Consider the following 22,375-nt stretch of genomic DNA (forward strand, 5'->3'; position numbering starts at 1 on the left):
GAAACGGAGGAATGTAAATGTGATTCTTTGCGCCGTGCCTAAGACTAGCAGCCCCTCCTTGATCTCTCCTTCCTCCCCCCTTGTCTCCTTCCCTTTCTTGGCTCCTACTCGTAGTTTTGCTGTTTCTTTTTCCAGCTGATATTAATGGATTCGGCCCAAAGCGTGAAAGCATGAAGGATGTTAGTGAGGTTAGTGGGGGGAGGGAGGGGGAGGGGAGATGAGGAGGAGGCTGGGCAGGGGGACAGTCAAAGGAGGGAGGAGGAGGTGAACAATGCAATGCGGTGTTCAGGCCACACACAAACACACAGACACACACACACACACACACACCCTCGGCGGCAGGAGACTGTAGCTCAGCCAGGCGAGATGTGAGCCCACCTTTTGTTTGGTCGCCAGGGACGACAACATCACCTGGCACGGAGAAGCATTTCGAGCTTGCTACCTTCTAAACGAGTCTCGCTGAGACTCGGCGAGCTCTTTGATACAGAAGCCAAAACAATGGAGCGCTCCCCGCGGGCGGGTTTAGACTTCACCAGCTCCAAAAACACCTGCGCCTTCCAAGCCGCCGCTCCGACTGCAGGCGTGTTAATCAGAAGTTTGGGTGGCAGAGGAACAACGAGGCCCACCGAAACTACTGAGGCGGAAACTCGTCTCCTGCGGCGGGAAACGCTTCACTTTTCTTCACTGAGGTGATCATGACCCGAGCATCAATGAACACACACACACACACACACACACTGTCCTCCTCTATCACAGGAATCGAACCTGAACATCTCAAGAAAAAATACAGACAACAATCACACGACTGTCATCGGCTCAGCGGGTACGCTGTGACGCCTAATTTTTATTTGTAGAATTAAAAACACAGACAAATTTAAAGTGGGGATAAAAATCATCTCCACGCCTTCAGCCTCCACGTCGGCAGCCATGTTAACGACGCCTCATGCGTCACAGCTGACATCATAGTGACATCACAGCTACAGTAAAGATGTTCACTGTCAGAATACTCAAGTTTAACACTGACTGATTTGATGTCACAAACGAAGAAATGTTGTCAGTTATTTGATTACTGAACGGAGACGTTTTCTGTCAGAAATCACTCAAAGATCATTTTCCTGTAAACATCATCAGACCTTCATCTCCTCGACGGCACCGATTCTTTCCTGCAACAGCTTTACGAGTCACATCTTCCAGCACTGTTTACAGCTGAACAGCCAAACCCCCCCAGGGTTTTATCTGACACCTCCGCTCCCTCAGTGATTCAACTTCAAATTAAAACTTCAGCCAAGCAGAGAATTTCTATTTGAACCAGTCTGAAGTTCACACATTCAGCCTTTTTTTACCGTTCACCTTCGGCTGCTTCTTCTCTTCTCGCTCAGATGGATTTTTTGGTTTTATTTAAGTTGTGAAGTGACTCACTTGCATAAGCAGAGTTGGCAGTGGAGCCGTTGAGGAAGCTGGGGGATCCTGGAACACCCAGGTTGGTCATTCCTGCTGCGCCGTATCCGTTCATGGTGGACGTGATGGTGTTGTAGTTGGACTGCTGAGGCGTGGAGCTCGGCACGTAGCCGCGAGGAGACACGCTGTTTGAGTTACGGGAGTAACCTGAGAGGAGGAGAGATGGCAGCGTCAGAGAGAAACAGACTCTTCTTCACGTGTTTATCCCCCCCAACATCAAACTGATGTTAGAGGAAGAAAAAGCATTTGACCTGATAGATCACGTGACCACCTCCATATCATCCCTTGGGGGATTTTGAAGATGCCTGTCGGCCATCTAGTTTTTTTTAAACCAGGAGAAGGTGGATCTGCACTCTCTCCTGATTGGGTGGTACATCCAGGGAGAAGGAGGGACATTTTCCAATAAACTTCAATGCTATCTGACTTCTATTATGACCAGTGGAGTCGACCCTGACGGTCAACAGAGAGAAACTGGAGGTTTCTTCCCTGTTGATCCTTATTTAGCCCGTACTCTGACCTCAGTGATGACATCATCACACCTTAACTGCCCCCCCTTGAGCAGTGTTCCCTGCAGCTCTTTGCCTGACCTTTGACCATCTCACGAGGCCCCCGAGTTCCCACCAGCCTCGGACCGAGCCGAGCCAACAGAGTGCCAAGTAGCATATTACGGCGCCTCCCCCCTCCCACTCCCTCTACTTTCCCCCACTTCCTGGTTCGGGCCAACGCAATTCCCAGCAGGAGCTGATGGAGTGCTGCCCGGGGACGAGGGCGAGGAACGGCGGCGATGGGAAACACATGTGGAGGAGAACAGGGAGCGTCAGACACACTAAAGGGATTGTTCTCTAAAAAACAAAAGAATCTCTGAACAAATGGGCCAGCGCTGTTTGTTCTCTCCCAGGCCGACTCGTCCAGTCCACGCCGGCGTGGGAAGCAAATGGATGCAGATCACATCCTCCGACCTCACGCTGGAACGAAAACACTCAGGTGCTGAGTTTGGGAGCATCTGGGATCTGACAGCTGAACTGACTGCTCAGTTTCTGTCCCATCAACTGTGATGTGTTACCATGGCGACCTGGACAGCGTGGTCATGAGTCACAGGTGTCAGCAAGGCCTCATGGGATACGTCACACAGGAAGTTCATCCACTTCCTGTTAAGTTTCACATGAGAAACTTAACTCACACATCATCCTAAAGGCTCCAAATAGCATCCAGCTCCAGGTGACATGAAGTGAAGGATCATGGGAGTTTCCCATCATTAGGAAACATTTCAGAGTTCAGAGTTTTATTGCCTGAGTCCGTGTCAATGTTTTACCTCTGGTGATAAAGTTGAATATTTAAATTTTAATAATAATGATAATCATAATAATAATAATAGAGTTTTGTTCACTCTGGGTGAAACCTGAAAAACGTTGGTCAGACTGAAGACAGAAACCAGACAAACTCCAGAGGAAGTAAAATCTCTGTGACGGTGAACAGGCTCTGAATTAGTGCCGTAAATTACCTGCCTCCTCCGCCTGATCAGGTCTGGGCTCGTGAGCCGCTGTTTTTATTAATGTTTTAATCAGGCCGGGCACAAAGAGCCGCTTCACACTTCATAACGGTGGGTGGTGGTGGTGGGGAGGGGTCAGATCCTCGGTGTAATGTTTCCAACCGGAGAACTCAGCGCACATAAACTACAGAGTTCTGAATTTTTAGCGCGGCCTGGTTTCCCATGACTTCATAGATTCCTGTAAGGTGTTCACCGCCGGCCGATTTGAAAAGCAGATGATGGTGGTGGGGGGGGCTGTCCAGGGAGTAAAAGCAGCTCGATCTGCTTCCTGTCTGCACGTGTTCACGTCAGAAGCTGAAGTAATGTGAGAGGAAACATGGCGATCAAACTGACTCACAACAACAACAACACACACACACACACACATCTGGACTCATCCACCTCTGAAAATAGTCCCTGTTCGCTCCATTGCACAGCCTCTTTAACGCCTTAAAGGAGAGACAGTTTGTTGCCACGACAACCTGCGTCTCATCAGAGAGAAATCCACATCAACACCTTTCAAACTGCTCCTCAGACACACTGTGGACCAGAACCAGAACCAGAACTAGGTCCAGGTCCAGGTCCAGGAGGGTGTGGGCACTGGGGGACCAGAGAATGAACAGACTGTGTGGAAGTCCACGGAGCACTCGTGTGTGTCCGTGGCGTTGCCGTTGGCTCTCACCCTGGTCGGCCTGCGAGGCCTCAGAGATATTGACGGCGAGCTGACTGCTGAAAGAGTTCACTCCCATCATCCCGGAGTGAGCGGCGGAGCCGGTGAGGGACGGCAGCTGGTTGTGACTGCGGGGGACGCTGTAGAGCGCCTCGGTGAGGTCGGCTGCTCGCTTTAGGATGATCTCCTGAAGAAGGACGAGAAAAATATTAAAAGCTTGTTTGTTATTCAAGATCACGAAATAACGGAAAGAGCTGGAACCTGAATCCTGAGGGTCAGTAAACGCATCATGACCTGGTTCAGCAGGAAGGCTGCGTTCAGGGACCACAGGTCTTTCTTCAGGACTCACCTGGTTGTTGTGTGGCATCCCATAAAGAGCTTCAACCAGATCAGCTGCTCGCTTCAACAGCACCTCCTGAGAGGGAGAGAGAGAGGGGGAGGGGCTACATTACATCATCGTCATCACTTCAGGACTTTCATCAAAAGAACGAGGCCACACCCTCAGCTACTAATCTGTACACCTGGTCATCGCCACGCAGGAAACAGGAAGTGACCTCCACCACAGATGCGTAGAGATGGAGGGAGGAAATGATGGAGAATGTTTAAGAAAAAAAGGAAAGAAAATGAGAAAAAAATAAAAGAGGGGAAAAGAAGAAAGGAAGGAAAGGGGAAGGAAGGAAATAAACTTCTTTTAAAAAGAAATAAACTGAAAAGGAGGAAAAATGAAGGCCACAAGGAAAGAGGAAAAGGAAGGAAGGAAAAATGGGGGAAAGGAAGAATAGAGTAAGAAAATGTGGCAAAGGAAAAGGAAGGAAATAAATGAGTGTGAATGAAGGTGTGTGCTTTCACACCTTTATTCACACCGCCTCACACAGACACACACACTAAGGCCAATCAGCCGATGGAGAGGGGGAGGAGGGGGAGGAGTCTGTCCCTGAGGACTGATGGGGAGGTGGAGGCCTCTGCTGGAGCTCCCTGAGGTATTACAGCACAGAGGAGGGCGAGAGACACCCAGAAACACAGCGAGAGAGAGAGCTGCTGTCAATGTGATGTTTTCAACACACACACACACAACTGGCCTGACTCAGTACTGAACACAACACAAACACATCAGAGTCAATTAGTGGTTCTGGTTCTGGTTCTGGTCCTGGTCTAAATTTCCCAGACCAACCTGCTCATTGTAATAATTTCAATAAACACAGCCTGATCAGAGGTCAGAGGTCAGAGGTCAGAGGTGTTGGACTCCCTCAGACTGTCATGGTTTACAATGTCTGAGCTCAGGTGGATCTTCTTCATGAATGTTGTGTCTTTTCCTGCTTCAGATCCACTCGGACCAGGAAGAACAGGACAGGACGGGACTGAGAGCTGCAGCTTCGAGCTGAATGTGATAATTAAAAGTATGACTGACCCTGAACTGCTCGTCTTTGAACTCAACATTAGAGATTCAGCTGAGAAGAAACGTCTTCCTGCTCTGAGCTGTCAGAGCGAATCACCTGCTGCGCCGCCACATCTGAGGTTTGTGTGTCTGTGTGTGTGTGCGGGGGGATTACAGGGGATTTCTGCTCTTGATTCGACCCTGTGATTTTTTTTATATAATCTTAAATTTCTGGTGAAGCAGCAACGTCCAAACAAATGTCTCCTGTGACTTAGAGGAGAAACAGTAAAGTGTTTCCTCAGCGCTGGCAACAAACCGGCCTTCCACACAATCACACAAGCATGCAAACACACACAAACACACACGCAGCTCTCTTTTCCCACGACAGACGATGACCTCGAAGGAGACGATCCAACGCACTCCGACAGAAGCTGAACGACATCCAGGGTTCTTTTTTCTCCCCAACAAAATCCTCACAACCTGACGCACAAACTGTGACACAACAATGCAGACAATAGACACTGAGCGCAAACGCACAACGGCTGCTGAACCAACGTGTGAGAAACTGAATCAGGTTGGTGTTCATTAAGCTCGAGGCATTCCAGAGTCTGACTGAAACAGCGTCTGTTTTCTCTCCTTCAAATGTCAAAAAGAGAAGTTTAGTTTTTTTGTTTGTTTACTGGAAAAAATTCTTCATGAAGAATAAATATTTTACTTGGAGACTCTCCTCAGTACAGCAGAGTTTGTGGCTGAACGCAGCATTGTTTTTGTGACAGTCAGTGCACTGAATGCATCGTCGCCCTGCTGCAGCGGCCTCACGTGTCAGAGCTTTTCTGCAGCACCTGAAAGCAGCACACTCTCCACAGAGCTGCAGTTGAGCTGACGATGTGTTCACAGTGTGTGGGAAAAACGGAGACAGGGAGCAGTAAGGAGAAAAGCAGCAGTTCAGCTTTTTTTCGGAGCATCAGTCACATCATGGGAACATTTACTGACGCTGATACGTTCCATGGGACCGGAATGTAGCACGAGTTACAACCACAAATCACTTTGACAAAAATAAAAACCAATAAAATCAGTTCTATCCTGCTGCAGGAAGAAACACACCTGGTGTGTGTGTGTTTCACTGAATGAATGGCCTCCTGTCAATCACCCCCCCAGCAGCGTCTCTCTCTATTGTAGGACAATCTGTCGGGTGGCTACTGCCAACTCTGTGTGTGTCTGTGTGTGCGTGTGTGTGTGTCTCTGGTATGGTACATATGTGTGTATTTCAAGGTTGTTTCACACATAAGAGACTCACTACATCCTTTTTCTTCCTCGACACCGTTCCTTTCTTACACTGTGTGTGTCTCTGGTAGGAGCACAGACCTTGTGGGTTTGTAGTCGTCATGTGGACCAGGTCCAGGTTCGGGAGTGTAAACAGGGAAAGCTGGTGTGTGTTAGTGTGTGTGTGTTCCTCCTCTGGCTTCATTAATCTCCATTAGAAAACAGAAGTTAGTTAATGTCTCCTTCACTCGGCTGCAGCAGCGCCACAAGGCAGCAGCTGCCCGTCACACACACACACACACACACTTACATATACACAATATAGCATACACACACGTATACAGGCAGAAACACACTTTTACATGTAATAGACACCGAAACCTCAAAAACAAAAGATTTAAGCAATTGTGTGTGTGTGTGTGTCTCCCTTCTATTTTCATTAGGTCCTGACAGACACAACAGACTTCTCAAGTTAATGACGCCTCCGAGGCCTCACTGCTGCAGCTCAGTGTGTGTGTGTGTGTGTGTGTGTGTGTGTGTGTTTATGTGCACTTGTTTATTTGTTTTTTGCCTCTTTCATCTGTGGCTCTCACATTTTAACATAAAACCCACAAATGGAAAAAATAAATAAACACTGATGAGAAATCAGATCTCCACCAATGATTATTCACTGATCAGCTGATCTGAGGAGGTGAATATTTATAATAATAATTAATGTATAATTCAACAAAGTTAACAAAGGAGAAACTCAAACTTCAGGTTTTTGTGGAGTTGGGTGCAGGATCTTAAAGATTCTCAGACCTGGTGCAGGTTCCGGCCTTCGGAAACTGGATCGGTCTTCCTGATCAGGATCTCTGACAGATTTGAAACCCGTCAGTTTAAAACCACTGAATTCCTGGAAGGCTGACGGGCCAATAGGCAGCACGAGAGCGCTCGGCCTTCCGGCTCTGACTGAACTAAGTGTTGTTGATTTTGTGTTTTTCTGCCTCAGATCCAGTTTCAGATCAGCTGCCGCTGCTGGATGTGTTGCTATCTGTCAGAGCAGCTAATTGTCTGCACGCTGTACATCCCCATTCACACCATTATCCACACATCAGCTGCTCAGCCACACCCTCACACACACACACACACACACACACACACAGAGACAGCGCCATTGGATTCCTGTCAGAGTGAGTGCCGGCAATCAGAGCACCGGGCGCTTTAACGGCGCTGAAAGGCCTGTCCCGATCGATACGGTAATGCACTGACTCCCGTTATCATCATCATCTCTTATCACTGTCCCACACCTCGGGGGGGGGGGGCTCTGGGTGTTTCCCTTCAGACCTGAGGAGATGGATGGATTTAGGGGGTGGGGTGAGGGGTTAGGAAAAGGAAAAGGAGGTGAAGGATGAGGGAGTGCAAGCAGATAAAGCAGCTCAGATGGAGGCAGCTGATTGGATAATCGTCTGTCTCCAGCTGCTGACGCAGTCTGTGATTGGCCAAGAGACAACAGGTTTCCAGTTCACCTGACAGCGAGCATGATCCTGAATCATGACGGTTCTGGACAGGCGCCACCCACAAATCTACAAAAAACACAAAATGGCAGACAATCTCTATGGCAATGCAGATGTCCCATGATGCTCTCTGATCATCAGGAACAAAACAGCTGTAACACAGAGGGGGCGTGGCCTAACAGACACCTGTATGGGTCAGACGGCGGCTCAGCTGAACTGACAGGTTGGTCAGGTTTAACCTGGGTCATGTTGAGATAAAGATGAAATATGAAGAGAAGAAGAATGTGGAAATGAAAACACATAATTCATTCAAATTGGTCCAAATCCAGCGTCTGTCTCAGATTAACAGTCGTTTAAAACGTCTGTAAATGTTGTTCAAAGCAAAATAAATTCATCATGTCCGAAACACCATCTGGGTTTAGACTTACTAATTAATGCTAAGATTTTTTTCAGAGAAACTGCAACAGTAGAATAAATTTTAATTCATGAATCATCAGCTTCACACACAACAGCTGTTTTTATCAAACTCAGAGCAAAAAGCATTTGTCGTGTCGTTGTGTTGTTGTTGCTACAATTGTCAGTAGCAGATTAATTCACATTGGCCGTTTTCTTTCTGCGGCAAATCTTAACAAAGCTCCACCAAGACTGTTCACACAGAGAGCAGGTCCAGAGGCAGAAACACCAAATATCTGAATAAATCTGATCACTGCCATCGGCCAGTCACAGAAAGCTACGTGTTGTCGCCAAGCAGGAAGAGAGATCAAAAGACAGTCATGTGACATCACCTGGCCTCGGTATCACAGCTGAGCTGCATTGAAATCACCACTTCCTGTTTTGGCCGCCGTCACATGACACGCAGCTGCAGTTCACACAGACACACAACTACACACTGATGCACACAAAATCTTCAGGTGGAGGAACCAGAAGAACTGTCCGGGATAAAAGACCACGTCTCCATCTTTTCTGGCCGTCCTCGCCGCCAGCAGCAGGTGAAGTTAAACGGGAAACTAAAGGATGTCCTGATGGAAATCAGAAATCAGAAACAAACAACCGTCTGTTGTCGTCATCATCACCATCATCAACTTCCAGTGAAAAAACGCCACCCCACTGGTCATGTGATCAACGTTAACCACAAAGGGAGGAGTTTAATGACACATGGCTGCTTTTTATAACAATGACTTCCTGATCACATAATATAAACAACTGAAACACACTAAAACACCCTGAAACAGCTGAGACTACTGTAAACGGACGTGAAAAGCTGTGAGCAGCAGCAGAAGAAGAAGAAGAAGCCTTTTCCCCAAAATGATAAAAACACCTCTCGGAGGCGGAGCCCCCGTGGCCTCGGCGCCCTTGCCCTTCTTCAGTCCATCTCTTGACAGATCCCCCCCACTCCCTTTTTTTTCTATTTTCTTCCATTGGTTTCTAGGGGCTTAATTACAGGGGGCCGGCTCCGTGGTTGAGGAGGTGCGGGGCAAACAGGGATCAGCGTGACCCTGGAGGAGAAGCCATCAGACAGCGGCCTTAACAATGATAAATCACCCCGAGCAGAGCTACAGATTCTCCTCCGCCCCGCTGATCTCTATAAAATATGGATGGGCCGAGCAGAAGGGGGAGGGGGGGTGTCAGTGCGGAGGATCTCCAGATTAGCGATCAGGCGGCGAGGTATTCTAATGATGTGGGACGCGGCGTGGGGTTAATTCCATTCAGAGGAAACGGATTGAAATTCAGCTCATGAATTGAATATTGCTCATTATTCTCAATGAGTGCGGGAAATCTCCTCATTCATGAAGTGGGCTGAAATTAATAATCCCTGAATGCCCCCCCCAACCCCGCCAACTCCCCCCGAGTCCAGATCAGGGTCAACGATCAGAGCTGAAGATCCATCCACATTTAACGTCCAGCTGACAGGTCACTGATCACAGGAAGGGAGTCTTTGTTTGTTCACAAGGATTTCTGATAAAGACACTCAGTTAACAAAAACATGGAACCACAAACACTCTTAGAGATGGGAGACACCTCATGATTAAACCTTCAGGGACACTAATCTGGTTTTTCATTGTTTTAAGATCTCCTCCTATTCAGACTCATTTGATTCTGTCTGATCAGTTCAGACTGAACGTTTCCTTCCTCTCATGTGTTTGGGTCGTGAAAAATCAGCTCCAAAGCCTCTAATGCTCTAAATATCTGATCAGGATCTGACCTGCACTGTCCTCTCTCCTGATTGGGTGGTGCAGTCCATCAGTCACACCGTAGCCCCACCCCTAACCCCTCCCCTTTCCCTCTAAATGGAGCATCATTTAAAAAATGAAGGGGCCCCCTGACGCTCTTCAGACCAGGTCCAGGTTTTGGTGTCCTGTGTACGATCAACTGATCCATCTTAAATCAACCTGCTGTTTAATCTCCTGACTCCACCCCTTTGTCCACCTGACACAGTGCGACCCCCACCCGTCCTCGGGCGTGCCGGTAGCAGGTGAAAACAAAGAGGAAGTGACAGGCCGAGTTAACCCGTCACTGCTCGGTGACACTGCCCCCCCACCGCCAGCAGGCCGCCCAGCCGCTCTCTGCTTTGCTTCCCTCCCCCCCTCCCCCCCCAAAAAAAAGCCAAAAAAAAACCAACAAACAAATAAAAAGCTGGTCTTATTGAGTTTTCTTTTGAATAAATAAATATTTAACAGGCAGGCGGGGGGCGTGGGGGCAGGGAGTGTTTGACGTCCCACTCTGGCTGCAAATCAGGCCATCAAAGGGCCAGACAATGTATGCTCACTATTAGTATCAATTTACAAATAAACTGCTTTTTTGGTGACTGGATCTCCGATGTCAGATTTTGATAAATGGTTTCAATTTGGCAGCTGCTTTCGAGTGTCAGAGTCCATCTGATGCTCGCCGCCCGCCGCCGCCCGCTGCCGCAAAGAATCTGCCTCAGTTAGCCTCACAGTCGGCAGCCGCCAAAATAATCTCTTCATACTAACCAGAGCACCTGACGGCTGCAGGCTGTGTGTGTCTGTGTGTGTCTGTGTGACTGTGTGTGTGTGTGTTTCACAGATTTCACTGCTGATGTTGTTCTACACCGATCTTAAAGGAGCAGTCTGTGTTTTTACACCATTAACTACAGATCACACACACTTTCCTTCACTGCTGACTGTTTTCCAGAAGCTGCTGTTTGTGTTTAATGGATTTTTAAATGTGCGTCTGTTTCCTCTCAGGCAGCTGCTTCCTCTTTATTCCACCACAGAAGAAGAAAAAAAGACTTCCCCGCTCTGACTTTAAGGCTGCTGCAGAAGAAACTGAGCAGACACGAAGAAGCTGAAGACTGAAGGATTAAAGTGGAGAAGAAACAACAAGCTGAAGTTCAGAGTGACACAAACACAATGACTTATTGTTGGTTTCATGAAACATCAGCACACAATAGAAGAAGAAGAAGACTGAGGCGGGCGAATACGTGTTTTTGTTGTTGATGTGCATGGTTGGCTTGTGTTTTAACGTTTTCATTCCTACATGTATCATCATTATTTTAAAAAAAGCAGCTACAGATGTTGAAATTCATTCAACACATTTGTTTGAAAATCGAACAATCTACCAATGAAACAGCAAAAGTTTCCCTTTTTTTTTTTATCTTTTTTTTTTTACCAGTTTCAGTAAAATCCTCCGTCTCACTTCAGCTGCAGATGTTTCAGATGTCTCCTCTTTTCATTTATTGATCATCAGATTCACATTTAACGGTTAATCCACTAAATTTAGTGAAATCAAAAATGTTGAAGTTCAGTAAACTTCAGCATTCAGATGGTTTTAAAGTGACACTGAGAAGTGATCGATCGACAACCAAGAGGATCAATAAACTGTCACCTCAGGTCATTAGCTCTGCCCTCCATCATCAGCTCATACATCATGTCCTGCCCCCTCCCCCGCCGCCTCACGGCAGTCCAACCCTTCCTCCTCACCAGTGGAGGGAAACGGAACGCGGTGGGAGCGGCGGCGGCAGGATTTTCTCCGTGAACAGCTGTTCCCTGTTTGAAGGATCGGGAACAATCTGCCCTGCTGGCAGCGAGCAGCGCCGCCGCTGCCAAGAGCGTCCTGAGCAGAACCGACAAATCCAATCAGGCAGCTCTGCTCCGGGTCTGCGCCGCATTAAATAACACAAGGAGCCTTAAACTGCTGCAGTGCAGGTGGTCTACGGCAGCCTCCCAGGGACAAACTGCCTTTAATGTGCCTGTAAAACCCCATTAAACACCCAAACTGCTCTGACGGACAGGTGCATTCTGGGTCCTACCTGTCGGACTAAACAAACTTCCTGGCCTTGAATCTGACCTCTGACCTGAGCGGCGCACACAGCAGCAATGCAATGACTCATCTCCACTGACCTTAGGTAACCTCTCAGGGTCCCCGGGGTGGCGAGGGATGACCTTCTGTAGCCTCTGGAAGCCGTAGTCGATGGTCGGCTCGTTCAAGGCTGAGGGACGAGAGAGAGAGGCGGTTAGGAACACACACATCAGCTTCTGGATGTTGTTCTTCTCTTCTCAACATCAGGATCAACAAAACACCTGAACAACAGACGACATGAAAACCAGGAACAAAAAATAAACAAACAAAAGCATACACCGACCTCAACAATGATTATTATTATAGATCAATAAATGAATAACAGAGAAGTGTCACTTCTTATTTCTCGTTATTTACTCTCATTATTTTTCTCCATATGTAATATTTGTGTGTGTGTTGACTTATTATTATTTACCTGCCCAACAATTACATTCACACTGAATCATTAATGTCGACCATTTAACACACACACACACACACCTGTACATCTATGATTGTCTACACTTGCTTTCCTTGTTTTTTGTTGTTATTTGTTGTGTTTTGTCCGTTATCACTGGTCGGTGCCTGAAGCTCCATTCGGTCTGACCTCAATGACCTCAGTGACCTCAGTCTGTTCTTATTAACAGAGAGCGAGCCCAGTCAACACAGCTCTCTCTCTCCACCTGTCTTCCTCGCTCTGCCGTTTCAACACTAATTCAATCCTGACTCCCGCCGCTCAGACCTTTTCTGCTCTTTCTTCTCCTCCACCAACAGTCCACCTTCCTCCTCCTCCTCTTCTTTAGGAGAAACACCCGGAAATGAGTTCGGGGAGATACTTCTCCATAATCAAGCCCATTAATCATAAAAGGCTGTCAAATTTGACTTTGGGGACAATTTGTCAGTCGATCTTGCCCACTCCGCTTTTGTCACCGTTGGCTCTTGTATTCTGTAAGGATGATTGACACACCAAATGCCGGTGAGTAGAATAGCTAGTTTGTGCTAATATGCATAACCGCGGCTTTCATGAATAAGAATAAGGCAGCTATACAGCAGCGCAGAGGGGTCTCCTTCAAAGGCCCCGCTGCTGTTTGTCGCCGGCGCTGCAAATAGATGTTATTACCATTATAACAATATTTGTTTTCTTTCCCCGGGAATGGGCGACCGCGAGCTGCTAAATCAAATTTGTCGGCGCTCGTTTCAGGCGGTGGGAAGGCGGAGGAGGGAAAAAGGGGCTTTCAAGCTGCGACTGGGGTGGGGATGATATCTGAAGGGTGACAGAGTGCTGAGGGACGTGGCCCTCGCCGCGGGAGCTTCCATGTTGGATTTCTTGCCTCCCCGCCCTCCCTGAGAGGAAGCAGAGAGCGAGCGGCGTGGCCTGAATCCATTACCTCCGCCCGCTGTGACTGAAAGAGGATTCATTGTTGGATCCCAAAGAGACTTTTTGGGGGGATGCAGAGCAGCAGAGGATGAATGGAGATAACGCAGCGCAACGACACGAGCAGCAATCAGCCAACAGTCCCAAACCGGATTGACTCTCCACGCTGCGTACATACATCCCAACTTATAAAACAAGTGAAAGGCACTATGGGAAATGTTGTGATTGAATAAAAAACCCATTTACACTGAGAGAGAGAGAGAGAGAGAGAGAGCAGTGATTTAACTCTTTATCTCCATCTGACTGTTGGGGGCGGTGCCAAAAGACTAAACCAGGTGCTGATCTGGACTCCTAACCTGCTGTGACATCAGGCCGTCAGCCATTTTGGGTTTTTAAACCAGAGGAAACCAGATTTAGAGGAGAAGGTGGATCTGACCTGCTCTGTACTCTGTCCTGACCATAGCCAGACAGACTTGCCTATATGGTGTGTGTGTTGAGCTTTTATTTTGACAGGACAGCAGAGAGAGAGTCCAGAGACGAGATCTGGTCTCCGGTCTGTCTGGTCCTCTGAAGTACTCTCTGCTGGGATTCAAACCCGCAGCTATCCATCGTCGTGAGAGACGGAGGCTTCAGTGAATCTGTGGACAGGCGCCCCCCCACACCCCCTCCCTCGGCAGAAATTAGGCCCATTACGTCTCCTTATTAAAATCTGGCTGCCCTTTGACCCCAGCGCCCCATTGGCTGCCTGCAGGGCCCCGCGCTCCTCCCAGCCAATCGATACCGGCTGCCTCCCTGCAAAGAGCCCGAGTAATTGGAGAGCGGCGGCTGGCAGCGCGAACCCTGACCCCCCCCACGCATTACACCGCCCATATGAAGACAGATTGCCTGATTTAGTGTAAACATATGCTGCAATTCCAGGCATCAGTGCCACTTTCTCCATCGTAATTTGTATTGATTTTTCTCTCCCTCTCTTTTTCTCTCTGCCGCTGCCCCCGTTTTCTCCTGCTGTCTGATGTTTTTTATAAATCAGAAAAGGAGGAGAGGAAGATAATTCAGAGGTGAGGGGGGGAGGGGCAGGGTTGGGGGGTTCTTTATATATTTAATCAAGTATTTATCGCTCTCTCTGGTTGGCTTTCTCTGGCTCTCCCTCTCTGTCCTCGCTGTGAGAGTGATCAAACGGTTGGTCGGCGTCCTGCTGATTGGAGCGCTCCGTTATCAGTCCACTAAGTGACTGAAGGGGGGAGGCCGGGGGGAGGCCGGGGAGAGGGAGGGAGGTAGGTTACACCATAAACTAATTTCTTGATGGTAGATTTGCAGCATCAGAGGAGACGCGGCAAAGAGCTGAAACAGCCGAGGTCACGCTCGGAGAGGGAAGACGGCGGCCATTTTTAACAGTGAAATAAAAGCTGCTGTCACTCAGTGTCGTTTAATTCCACAGACAGGAAGTTCAAAAGAGAGAGACCAGAAAATAACAGAAGAAAAAATCCATGTTGGTTTTTAAAAACCTCTGAGGATCCACAAGTAAAAATACTGAGATAGTTATTAATTATTAAAAGATAATTAATAACAAATATTTTACGTTTTCATTTACCCAAAATAAGAAACTCTCTGATGTTCTTCTCATTCTCTCCATTAATGAATTTAACATTATTATTACGTTTACTGACTAATATGGACCGGAGACAAATTTTTGCTCATTCAATCATCATGAATGACTGCAGAGTTTTATCTTCTTATAGTCACATCCAAACTCTGCTGTTTTTTTATTGTTTTCGGTTAGTCATTTTTAAAAACTCACCTCACATTCAGATTCAGCTGATTCTATCTGAGCAGTTCAGACTCAGAAAACCAGAACTAACTTCTCACAGAAAAGTTCCTCTCATGTGTTTGGGTCGTTCTACAGCTGATCTGACGTTTCTGCTCATTCTTAATGAAACAATGTAATTATGTGACTTTTATTCAACTGTAAAAAGTAAAAATAAGAGACGTGACGTGTGTCGATGGCTTTAAAGCAGCTAATATGTCTTTTCTACACAAACAGCAGCAGTAAAGACGACTGAAGCTAAAGTCCGGTGCCTTTCAAAATAAAAACAGGCTAAATGCTCCATTATAGGACAAACTAGCCTGTTTCCCAGGAGCCTTTGCTGTCCAGACTCATTACTTCAGTCTTCAATGACCAATCACATAGTGTGTCTGTGGCTATCCAACAGTCTGTTTCCATAGTAACGCCTGGTTTGTCTTCTCGTGCAGTCACAAAAAAAAAAAAAAAAAACACACCTGAACAGCCCACCTGAAGGTGTCAAAGGTAACAACAGGGTGTGTCAGAAATCTAACAAGCTGACCCTGAACCATAAAATCCTGCGGCCTGCGGGTCCCTGAATGCCCCGTGGCTCCACCGGAGCAGACATGGAACAGTTATACAGCTGATTGGTCTGTCAGCTGTCTGTTCAGTAACATCAGCAGGTTTTTACAACTGAGACACTGGAGCCCCACAAGGATCTGTCCTCGGACCACATCAGTCTGACTACCTGAGTGGAGTTTAATCCACAGGACCTCAAGGTGGACCCAGAATTCACTGGAAGGACTGGCGTGGGAACGCAGGAGCTGGAAGTGTAACTGGCAAGTCTGGAATTTTTCTCCAGGTCTTTTGGCACAGCGACTAGGCTTTGCAGAAAACAGGAAGAAAATGGGGGGACGGATGGATTTTAAGACCCGGACTAAGCTAAGAACAAAGCTCGGAGCCGGAGCTGAGCGCCACTCTTCCTCTTCCTCCTCCTCAGCTCAGTCTGTGATAATTCGGTGTTTCTTGCTGCAGATGCCGGCTGATAACAGATCAGAGGATTGGTGCTCTGGGAGGGGGGACGCTGGATTACTGCAACATCTCTGCAGGCTCATTACCCCCGCTCACTGCGCTTCCACAATCCAGCAGGCCTCCATGCTTCAGAGGAGCATGTATACATCCACTGAGCCACTGTTTACAGCCTCCTCCTCACAACTGTTTACATTTATTTATCGCTCGCTATTTTTCATTTGCTGGTTCTCACCGCCGCCGCCGCCGCTCGCTGTCTGAGAGGGAATCTATTTTTCTATGTGGCTGGTTTATACATATTTACCAGCCAGAGATGAAATATGCACTTTGGAGGATCCCTGCTCACCTTTAGCTTTGTGTTGTGTGGTGATGGCTTCGTCAAAGGCGCAGTCATGTCCCTGATGAGCCGCCTCGTCTGACGCCAACCAACTTTATCTGTGCAGCTCTGCGTGGTTTCCTCCTGTATTACACTTATCATTTCAAATAGACTCCATATTCCACATCAAACGCGCCGCTGAGTGACGACTCCCACGACACGTTTCAGGATGCTCCTCTATCCTGCCGCAATTTCCCATCTCCCCTGGCTGTATGATTGATGCAGGTCAGAGCGGCGTTTGGCCTTGCTGCCTGCAGATCGCCGTCGTTGATGATTCCTCACTTCCTCCGGAGGCCAGCGTGAGGGGGTGAAGTGGGGGGCTGACAGATGCGCTCCATGCTGAGCCTTAAGTGGACGGACTGATTTGTTTTGCTGCTCGTCAAGAGGCCAACTGGCGTCAGCTGGAGCCGACGCTGTTGACAGGCAGCCATAACACCCAGGATGCATCTCTTCACCGGCTTATTGATCCACCGCTTTGTTCCTGACTTTCAATTCATCACTCAGTCGTCGCACACATGAGGGGGACGCAGACATACAACACACAATGACCACAACTACAACAAATGCTGCGTTTGGTTGGTTTGACCTTCATGTTCTCAAGTTTTAATTGAACTTTCTCTTCCGGGCAGACGGTTTGTTAGTGTCAGGAAAGTCCTCCTCCTGCCTCACCTGCCTCCGGTAGGATGACAAGCAGTGTCCACTGAACTCCACCAGCAGCTCTTTGTTTCATCAGCTGTTTATGCTTTGTATTAAAATGATGAATCTGGTGTTTTAATATGGAGTCCTTGGACGAGGAGGAGGAAGACCAAGGCCTCCTCTCCTTCCATGTTTTCAGAATAAAAGCAGCTGGTGTGCTGATCACAGTTCTGTCTTTGTGGATCTTCTGAGACGATCTGCTGACAGCTGGACAGCTGCTGCTCCTTGTGGCCACAGATGAAGACAATTTAAGTGATTTGAAGGAACAAATGAGGAGAATCGCCCCCCAGCCACCTCCCACCCGCAACACCTGCCAGGTACCCTCCGCCCGGTCTAGTCCTACCCGGGGACCGACACACCGTCTCCCAGCGCTCTGTAACCCAGATGAACATCTCGCCTCCTGTCGTCCCGCGGCGCCCAGGACTGGAGTGACAGAAGAACACCCACTCCCCTTCTGCTTCCTCCTCTGAGAGCCGTCGCTGACGCAACAACCGCCATGATTAGAGCGAACATCCGCCCAGATCCAGTATGTTAATCAGCGAATAATTACCTCCCCGTGATTAGAGCCGAGCGACGGGGCTGAGAGGAGACGAGTGCCTCAAAGAAATAGGCCCCCCACCTGAGAAGTTATTATTTTCTGGAGTGGTGGCCGAAAATGCCCCCACAGAAACAGCTAATTACCTGACATTAGCTCCACGAGTCCCCGTTCCCTAAGTGGAGCGGCGCCGTTGTGCTCTTTGATATATGAAATGTGGTGCGTCTCCGCTGAGTGGAGGAGTCCCCCGGCGGAGAGCACACTTCTGCTGTCTATTAAAAGACCAGAGCCGAGATCAAAGACGAGCCAAGCCCGCTGCTGTTGTCTCACCGTTGCCGTGTGATTCCTGCTCACCGACACATCAGGTGTCGCCTTCTGGAATCATGTGGGCCGCCGGATTCTCAGAGTTCCCCAAAGCAGGACCTGCAGGTTCAGGGTCAGGACTGAGCCTGGATCTGGGACCTCTGGACTAGGTCTACAGCCTACAGAGGCTCCAGGTGGTTTCACAGTAAAGGAAACAACAGGTCACTCTCCTTGACTCCCATCTGTTGGCCCATTGCAGGGGTCAAAGGTCATCGTTGTGGTTCTGTTCATTTAAATGTGTAATTGAGGATCTCACAGCCCCGATGATTTTATTTATCTTTTAGCAGTTTGTTGTCAATCACCTGTGACCCCCCCCCCCCTCAGGGCTGGGGGCCTGAGCTGCCTGTCAATCACAGTTTAAAGTTCATGAAATTTCTATGAGCATCGATTTCAGCAGAGTGGAGTGTGTGTGTGTGTGTGTGTGTGTGTGTGTGTGTGTGTGTGTGTGTGTGGAGGGTCTTAGTGACTCCATTGATTGGTCCGGCATCTTGCTTTGAATTTCTCTCCTCACTTGACTGTGAAGCTTTGATGAGCTGAGAAGTGAAGCTGCTGCAAGCATCTGTGTGTGTGTGCGCGTGTGTAATAAACACACACATACACACACACAGGTGGCACAGGTTACACAGGTGTGATGCTTTAATCACAGGTAATATCTGAAAAAGCTGCTCTAAAACATCTGCTGCAGACAGATGTGAGCTTTCAACACGACGTGCTGGATCTGAAGTCTGGACACAAGTTCAGATCTTTTTCATTTTCTGTTATTGTTTTTCATCAGTCACTGAAATATGTTTGTCATTTAGTTGAGAACAAAAAGAAACGAGCTGGAGACGTTTTAGGGTCTTTTTGTGCCTTCTGAACTTTGCCCTCAGTTTAGTCTGTCAGGCTTTAAAAACATGTCAGTTTTAATGTTCTTATTTTCATAGGTAAATAAAACTACACTGTCAGTGTATTTCTATTACTTTGTCCATTACTTTGTGGAGCGAAAAACTTGAGTGTATTGAAAACATTGTGTTGTGGATTTGAGGGATGTGAAAAATGAAAACCAGGAAAAGGAGAATAAAAAATCGAATGTGTTTTGCGGCCGAGATGTGTCAGAGTGATCCCAGTTAAACATTAAATGTGATTCATGTTCCTGAGGTTTTTACTCCAAACGTCACTGTGGAAGGAACCACAAGGACTCAGACCGGATCCTGGTCTCTTTGTTTCCCCCCTCCCTCTCTGAGCTGGTTACAGATAATTGCCTCCATGTGTTACAGTGACAGTAATTAAACAATAAAAATTCAGAAGTCAATTAGTGAACGGTGCTTCACATGTCAGGAGGACGAGAGAGAGAGAGAGAGAGGGAGGGAGAGTGGGAGGCAGTGGGGGAGGAGGGGGGAGGGCAGGAAAGGAAAAAGAGGGAGAGCTTCCATCTCGTCTTCCAGAAAACTTTACAGTCGAGGTTTAACTTTCGCCTCTCGGTTACATGTTCACAAGACCTTTAGCAGACCTTATGGAACAATCCGCTAATGCCTTCCATGTGTGTGTGTGTGTGTGTGTGTCGGGGGTGGAGGACTGTACAAAGTGTCTCATTGTGTTTCCAGTCCGCTGATAGGAGGCTCTGAGCTGGGAACGCTTTTTAAAGACAGGCAGTTTGAGTCCAGCAGCGTCTCCACAGTGAGACAGTCAGAGGAATGTCTTCACTGCAGGACAAACGTGTTCACAATGTCAGGACATTATGATGTAACTCCGCCCTTCACCTTTGACCTTTGACCATCTAATTCCACAGTTCATCTCTCAGTTTGAGCTGGAGATTTGTAGCTTTATATTACATTAACAGCCCTACAAGGTGTTTCATGAGGTCACATGAGGTCACAGACCTTTGACCTTTGACGGCTATGTTGATCAGGATCAGAACAACAAAGAATGAGTTCGTCCAATCAGAATCCAGAACAGTCGATTCCTCTGAGGAGTTCCCAACTCCTTGAGCTCAAACTAAATTTATAGAAATCCCCTCAAGGTGTCCTGAGAAAACTCGCTCTCCAGAGGGAGACGGACAGGAGGACCTGTAACCGTGGAAACAGGTCCCAGTCAGGTCTGATGGAGGAACCTGAAAAAAGTCCAGGTATTGAGCCACCGAATCGATGACGACCGGGTCAGTTCTGATCCCCGATCCACGTCAGCGTGAGAACTGGGGGAACGTGAGGACAACGGCGCCTCACGAAGACGCCGAATCCACGGGACGCTTCAGAGAGTCCAGCTGAGCAATTATGCATTTAAGTGGAAGAGATTTGTTTGTGGAGCAGCTGGCTCTGAGCCAGTCCCTCAGGGATCGAACACCCACACCGTCAAACCGCCAAAAATCAGCGGCAGGAAGAGGAAGGGGGCGGGACCACAAGTGACGGCATATTCAGAAAAAAGACTTTTAGGAGGAGCTGACTTCTGCTGCGACCTTTGACCTCTGAGCTCTGAGTGGCTGTTTGAAGAGCAGAGCTCATTATCTCAGTCGGGTTTATTTTAGACCGACCTCCTTCTCTGTGTGTGTGTGTGCTGTAGCTCCATGTGCATCCATTACCATGTTTTACACCCACAATCCTCGGAGGCATCGTTCAGATCTATAGGTGGAGAGTACATTTACTCTTCAGCGTCAGTTTGTTTCCAACTTCCGTTTAATTTTCTGACCGAACTTCTGCAGTTCATGATCACATGATTAAGATTACTAATCAATATCACAAAGACGTGACCTCAGAGTGGGGGGGTAAACCTCTGTTACTGATCAGTCTCCATGTTAAGGATCCTTCCTCCTCCCTTCTTTGCTTCCCTGCTTCCTTCCTTCCTCCTGTCTTTGGGATCTGACTTCATCATCTCAGTTTCTCTAGTTCGATCTTCCTTCTCTACCTCCTTTTTACCCCCCCCTTTGGGGCTGTAGATCCCCAGGTGCATCTGCAGGAGGGGGTTGGGGGGTTTGGGTGGAAATTAATGAGAGGAGCCTGGAGGTATTGACTTTCCTGGGAAAACACAGCTCTCTAAAAATCAGTGGCCAAGCCGGCAATAACTCAGCACCCATCGATCCCACAGACCCCCCCCCCCCCCCCGTCCTGCCCCCCATCTCCCCCCTCCTCCCCCCAAGCCTACATCGATCTGTGCATTACGAGCTCTGAAGACGGGAGTGTGGACCCAGCAGCACCAGCAGACTGCTTGAACAACAGCTGCCAATCTGAGGGGGGAGGGGGGGGGAATCAGGAGAATGAAAAAAAAAAAAAAAAAAATCTAAACATAAACCCACACCTGAACCTGAGCTGACTTAAATCAGGTCTAAGTCTCTGGCCATTTGAGCCGGACTTGTTCAAACCGGATCAGATGGAAGGAGAACTGGGGGGGCAGGAAAAAGGAGCTTCAGATCAGGAATCACTTTCACTCTCACACTCGTTGAGATTCAGCTCAGTTTTTTCGCCTTTGGCCAATTTTTCAGAGCGAAGCCGGCGGATCAAATCCTGAAGCTGCTTTAAGCTACAGGAGGAAGAGAAAGGAACGCTGGGAAAACACAGGATCTGCCCGTTCGTCGCTTCGCCCTCAGCTGCACCTCCTCACTGGGGGGGGGGGCAAATCCTGCTCCTGATGCTGTTGGGTGTCTGTCATTATCACACACCTGAGACATTAAACAGAACACAGTCATGTCACGAGAGCACTTGACTCATACAGAGGGCCCTGGAATCTTTCCAAGGACTGCTTCACGGGCCTCTGGAGCCTCTTCGAGGCCCTGCAGCCCCTAAAGAGCTGGCATCTCCTGAAACCTACTAATGAGCCCCAGAATCCTCCTCAAGGACTTCTGCAATTTCCTTATGACTCTTGAAAACCTCTCAACATCTTCTACACACTTTCTAAGAACCTTTAGAACTGACCGAACATCTTCAAAACCGCCTGGAAGCCCTGGAACCTTCTCAAGGCCCTGCAGCTCTCCTAGGAGTTTTTTCTAACCAGCTCAAGAACCTTCCAGGACGCCCATAATCTTTTTAAAGACTCCTTGAACCTATTCAAAGCCTTAAAGAGTTTTCAAGAGCCCTGGAGGAATCCTGCTAGGACCTCAATGACCTCTAGAACCTGATCAACATAGAATATACTGTAACACGATGTTGATGTTATCATCAAATAA

At 48.0% G+C, this 22,375-nt stretch overlaps 1 protein-coding gene across 9 annotated transcripts in view; it reads right to left on the reverse strand.

Moving 5' to 3' along the window:
- Nucleotides 1-22,375, reverse strand: part of LOC115050246 (transcription factor COE3) — a 98,908-nt gene that overhangs the window by 7,135 nt on the left and 69,398 nt on the right. For 4 of the 9 annotated variants that reach the window (XM_029513074.1, XM_029513067.1, XM_029513069.1 and 1 more), the window contains 4 exons: nucleotides 12,152-12,240; nucleotides 4,006-4,071; nucleotides 3,669-3,843; nucleotides 1,424-1,605 (listed from right to left, as the gene is read on the reverse strand). In XM_029513074.1, coding sequence (XP_029368934.1) covers nucleotides 1,424-1,605; nucleotides 3,669-3,843; nucleotides 4,006-4,071; nucleotides 12,152-12,240 — 512 coding nt within the window. Of the gene's footprint in view, nucleotides 1-213; nucleotides 230-1,419; nucleotides 1,606-3,668; nucleotides 3,844-4,005; nucleotides 4,072-12,151; nucleotides 12,241-22,375 lie in introns of all 9 variants that reach the window. The other 5 variants (XM_029513073.1, XM_029513075.1, XM_029513072.1 and 2 more) reach the window with 2 other exon arrangements.

The sequence above is a fragment of the Echeneis naucrates genome, chromosome 10 (genome assembly GCF_900963305.1).
Source record: "Echeneis naucrates chromosome 10, fEcheNa1.1, whole genome shotgun sequence".
NCBI classification, from domain to species: domain Eukaryota; kingdom Metazoa; phylum Chordata; class Actinopteri; order Carangiformes; family Echeneidae; genus Echeneis; species Echeneis naucrates.